Raw genomic sequence first — 5,442 nt, 5'->3', positions numbered from 1 at the left:
TTACTTCTTGATCCTGTTGATAGATTTTCTTTCACATGTAAGACCAAATCATATGGTCAGTTTGAAATTCTATATGATTCAAAATATCTGATCAAATACATGTACTCTCCTCCTTTCTCACCAAACTTCCCACTGGGATGAAATTTACAAGTATAAATAGGATGATACCAAATCCATAATGTGAAAATAATAAAAAGATGAAAGATATGAACAGTTCCCATAAGACAAAAAGTAGATGCAAGCATTCTGATGGGTGAAACAGAGAGGGAGAAAGCACAGCCCAGAATGAACTATGAGAAGATTTTATTGGACATGCAAGTGAAGGAAACTTACTCCCTAGGAACCTATAGAGATTCTGGACTGAGAAAGGATAAGTGTGATGGAGGGCAGGAGGGACAGCATGTGGGGACCAGTTGAAGGTCAATATGTGGAATAGTTATACTAGTCTCCTTGCTACTGGACTTGTATGTGAGAAGCATAGTAGGCTAGCCTGTATGTGGGCACCTGATGTTCACTAAAGTTGAAATAAAGCACCTGGAAGGCTATTTTTTCCTATGAGCACTTAACAGAGCTAAGCCACCTTCAAACTGATATTAGGTGGAAAGGAGAGGAAGAAACAAGTTAATAACCAGTTCCCTGCTCATTCATCCTAAAAAGAAGCCTTCCAAGTAACATGGTAAGTCCACATGGCCAGAATACTGGCCAAGAATCCCATTCAGGAAGAAACTTTGTGGAGAACAGGGACACGATCACATAAGAAGTCCATTCCACTACCCAGTTCTTCATTCTTAAATATAAAGCAAGAATAAATTAACACTAGTCATTAATAAGTACAGACGGTATCTCTTTCTATACCTTGAAGCACCAAGTCATCAACTGTGAATATGAGAGTCATTATACCTGGAACAAAAGTGATGGCAGAATGTCATGCTTTATGGTGTCGTATGGAAATGTGTATTTGGAGAATGACCAAAGGATCTAAGAGAATAATATAATGGTTCCTTGGTCACTACTCTCAAAAAATCTGGAGTCTTAGCTTTAAATAATAATTCTTTACATTTTTAAATTTTTCTCTTTTAAGTTCTTTACCTTACATTATTTTAATTTTTCCAGATTGGTAAGAAATAGAAAGGGCTTCCTGGTGGCTCAGATGGTAAAGAATCCACCTGCAATTTGGGAGACCTGGGTTCAATCCCTGCAATTTAGGAGACCTTGGGAAGATCCCCTGGAGAAGGGAATGGCTACCCACTGCAGTACTCTGACCTGGAGAATTCCATGAGCAGAGGAGCCTAGCATGCTACAGTTCATGGGGTCACAAAGAGTTGGACACAACTGAGCAGCTAACACTTTGACTTTTCACTTTTCCCAATTAACTGGAAGATTCTGGCCTGGAGAACTCCATGGGTTGTATAGTCCATGAGGTCACAAAGAGTTGGACATGACTGAGTGACTCAGTTTCACTTTCAAGAAATAGAGAAAGAAATTAGCTTTTTAAATACAATAATTTTCAAGTCTACCATTTATTGAATGCACCCACATGACAAGAGAGTTCCATGCTAGTAGTAGACACTGCTGGTGCTCAACCTAAACCCCCTTTTCCAGGCCAGTGGACCCAATTCCCAGCTGCTGCAAGCATTGGCTATGCTTGGCTCATAGCTGCCCTCTTTCCCAGAAAACTGATCTACATCAATTAGCATCACCTTTCTCCAGTAGAGTATACCCATGCTCCAATGAGTGCCTTATTCTAAGATCAGCTGTATGACCCCCTTGGCTCAAGGTGGGAGGGACCAATTCTGTGGGGCATTTCATGCTCCAGAGACCCCCATGAAGTCAGGCTGGATCAAGAGTTCAGCTCAGCCACATTCATTTTTACCCTCTTCCCCTCCCCACTTGCTTTTCTCAAAATAAGATGGGTGTCAGAAATCCCAACTTTGGCTTTGTTAAGGAAGTCAACCTAAGACAATATGCTACCTCACTTAACCATAAACATTTCCTGAAATATATATGAGTATAGCCTGAAATCAAGTCACTCATTAGCAACAAAAGATAATCAGACTAGCACCACAAACCAGGTTCTTTCCAGTGGCACCAGAAGACACACAAGTGGAAAAAGAATTCAAGTATCTTGAGCTCAATACATTTCATGCTCTTTCTCACTGCCTTTCAAGTGCTTTTTCCATGATTTGGAAATATTTCTGAGTCATAAGTTTCCAGACTGAGAATTTGAAGCAAATTCCGATTCGATTACATCCTCCTTTGCATGCTAAGTTGCTTCAGTTGTGTCTGATTCTGTGCAACCTCCTGGGTTGTAGCCTTTTATACTTTTACATCCTTTTAGTCAGTGACTATGTGAACAAAACTGAGTAAAAATCTTAACTAGTCATTCCCAGCTTTTCCTGCTCTTTGGACTAAACAAACAATGTCATGTCTAACAGACCACGACTCCAGCTTTGAGACGACTGTGACTTCTAATTTTTTCCCTGGATCTATTTGTTGTTGTTTAGTCACTCAGTCATGTCTGGCTCTTTGCAACCCCATGGACTATAGCATACCAGGCTTCCCTGTCCTTCACCATCTCCTGGATCTTGCACAAACTCTTGTCTATTGAGCGGTGATGTCATCTGACCATCTCGTCTTCTGCCATCCCTTTCTCCCCTGCCTTCAATCTTTCCCAGCATCAGGGTCTTCCAATGAGTCAACTCTTTGCATCAGGTGACCAAAGTGTTGAAGCTTCAGCATCAGTCCTTCCAATGAATATTCAGGGTTAATTTCCTTTAGCATTGACTGGTTTAATCTCTTTGGAGTCCAAGGAACTCTCAAGAGTCTTCAACACCACAGTTCAAAAGCATCAATTGATTTCCATCAGATCACAAACATTTTTCCCGGACTTTGGCATAAGTTATAGGACAATTCCACAGCACCGGTGAGTCAGGTGAGGGTGGATACTCATATTCTTGTTGGTATTCCCAGCTCCCCTCACCAACATTTTCTAAAGCATCCTCAATACCATATGGTCTTTGACAACTGATCCATGTAGGTCTTTAATCACCATAACATTGGTTACTCAGAGATCCTTCTCAGGAAATCTATACCCCTACACCCTGCTGTGGGAATGGGACATTCTATGGCTGTAGTTTATTCTCTCTACCATCCCCAGCCACACTCAAATACATAGGAATCAATGCACTCTCCCACAAGGCTCACACCTGGAACTTTGAGTTCTACTCAGCCTTTACTAAAAAATGGTAACATAAACCTCTGATCTGAATTCCTGCAACTGTCTAGGCTTTTTGTTTCAACCATTTCTCACCTTTTGATGCTAGTCCTTCCATCCATCCATCAAATGTATCCTTATCTAATCCATCAATGCGGTTGCAGTTGAAGGTGAAGATGAGGTGGCAGACCTATAACTAAAATAATTCATGACTTACAACATTTTCAAAATAGTTGCTTAAGACTCCTTTCTGGGACTTCCCTGGAGGTCCAGTGGTTAAGACCTGGCCTTCAAATGCAGGGGGACTTTCCAATTCTCATTCCACTTGTGTGCCTTCCAATCCCTGGTCTGGGGACTAAGATCCCACATACTTCACAGCCAAAAAGCAAAAAACATAAAGTAGAAACAATATTGTAACAAATTCAATAAAGGCTTTAAAAATGGTCCACATTAAAAAAAAAAACAACTTAAAAAAAAGACTTCTGCATTTATGTTTTTCCATTATTTTCTAAAGCAATGCATATCAAACACCTTGAATAACTACATGGGGAAAGAGCAAATGTACCAGGAACTATGAGGGAGTAAGTATCTCAGTTATCATATTAAAATATTGTTGTCATATATAAAAGCATCATAATACCAATTCCAGTGAGTAAAGTTATGGTACAAAACTAGAGTACAATGAGAAGATTGAAAAAATTTCAGTCATTCAGACCAAACTGTGTCTTTAATTTCCCTTCAGAATTAACTGTTTCAGAATTATGAAAATACTTCCCTAATCAATGAAACCTTCTTCACTGTTCAGTTCAGTTCAGTTCAGTTCAGCCACTCAGTCGTGTCTGACTCTTTGCAACCCAATGAATCGCAGCACACCAGGCCTCCCTGTCCATCACCAACTCCCGGAGTTTACACAAACTCATGCCCATCAAGTTGGTGATGCCATCCAGCCATCTCATTTTCTGTTGTCCCCTTCTCCTCCTGCCCCCAATCCCTCCCAGCATCAGGATGTTTTCCAATGAGTCAACTCTTCACATGAGGTGGCGAAGTATTGGAGTTTCAGCTTCAGCATCAGTCCTTCCAGTGAACACTCAGGACTGATCTCCTTTGGTTACTCTACTCTTAATCCTCATTTACATCTAGAGAGGTAACAGGATGTCTGTGCCCTGCAGCCTAAGCTCTACAAGAGGCACTGCTGGGGCCCCAGCAGGTTTGGGCACAGGCTGCAGGTGCCTGGGGAGCACTGTGTGCTCGCTGCACAGAGGTAGGTGGCTGAGTTGCTGGGCTCGGAGTCTCTGATAAGCAGGGAGACATGCTTGTTGGCTTTGTTGGCCTGCACTGTAAATTTTCCTTCCTCTTTGTCTTTGTCGGCATATACATACAGCAGAAACTCAGGGCCTTTCCCAGGGTACTGTCTGTACCATGCAAAGTACGTAGAAACACTGTCAGAGTAAGTGCAGCTGAGAGAGGCGACATCTCCCTCTGGGACTGGCAGAGATGCAGGACTCTGCTCCACTGTATTCTCTGGGCTGCTCACCACTGTGCAGAGAGACAGTGAATGGTCAGTCAAAGAAGATTGGTTAGGTAGTGGATGTTTCCTCTCCAGAATTCAAGTTGTCTTTTCACAGGCCTCCCACCTCTAGCATCCCTTATTTAAGGGAAATAGTGTTCATGTTTCTCCATGAGCCTAGAAGGAACAATGACTCCAAATACTATATTTTATGGTCCCATAGAAATGCCCCAAACTTACAGATTAACTGAAGCCACAAGGTCACTAATAAAACTCTTGAGGATTTCATCATTCTTGCCTCCTCTGGTTCACTGAGGATTCAAATTTTAAGCCCTAAAAAAAAAAAAAAAAAGTCGAGCTCAGACATTTCAATTCTTCTGCTCTAGAAATTGTAAAAAGAGCCTGTTCTACCAAAGAAAAAAGAGACTTTTTTCACTATGCATGCAACACACCACTGAGCTCCCCCTCTCTCCTCCCACTTTCTCCCTCCCTCTCTCGCTCTCACTCTCTCTCTCTCTCTCTCTCTCTCTGTCTGTCTCTGTCTGTCTGTCTGTCTCTCTCTCTCTCTCACTCTCTCTCTCTCTCTTGCTCTCTCTCTCGCTCTTGCTCTCTCCCTCTCTCTTTCCCTCTCTGTTTCTCTCTCTCTCTCTCACACACACACATAGGAAGGAATACATGAGTAGGGTACCTGAGAAGACACTGCCATCTTGTGGACTCAAGA

General features: G+C 42.0%; 1 gene segment (V, D, J or C); it reads right to left on the bottom strand.

Annotated features, from left to right (window-relative positions):
- Positions 1–4,391: 4,391 nt before the first annotated feature.
- On the bottom strand, positions 4,392–5,111 carry LOC133067013 (T cell receptor alpha variable 12-2-like). The segment is given in 2 exon segments: positions 4,392–4,750; positions 4,962–5,111. Coding segments are annotated over 2 exon segments (411 nt in total).
- Between the last annotated feature and the right edge of the window lie 331 nt (positions 5,112–5,442).

The sequence above is a fragment of the Dama dama genome, chromosome 12 (assembly GCF_033118175.1).
Source record: "Dama dama isolate Ldn47 chromosome 12, ASM3311817v1, whole genome shotgun sequence".
Classification (NCBI taxonomy): Eukaryota; Metazoa; Chordata; class Mammalia; order Artiodactyla; family Cervidae; genus Dama; species Dama dama.
The sequence above is the reverse complement of the archived record's forward strand: the minus strand, read 5'-3'. Positions and strand labels throughout refer to the sequence as shown.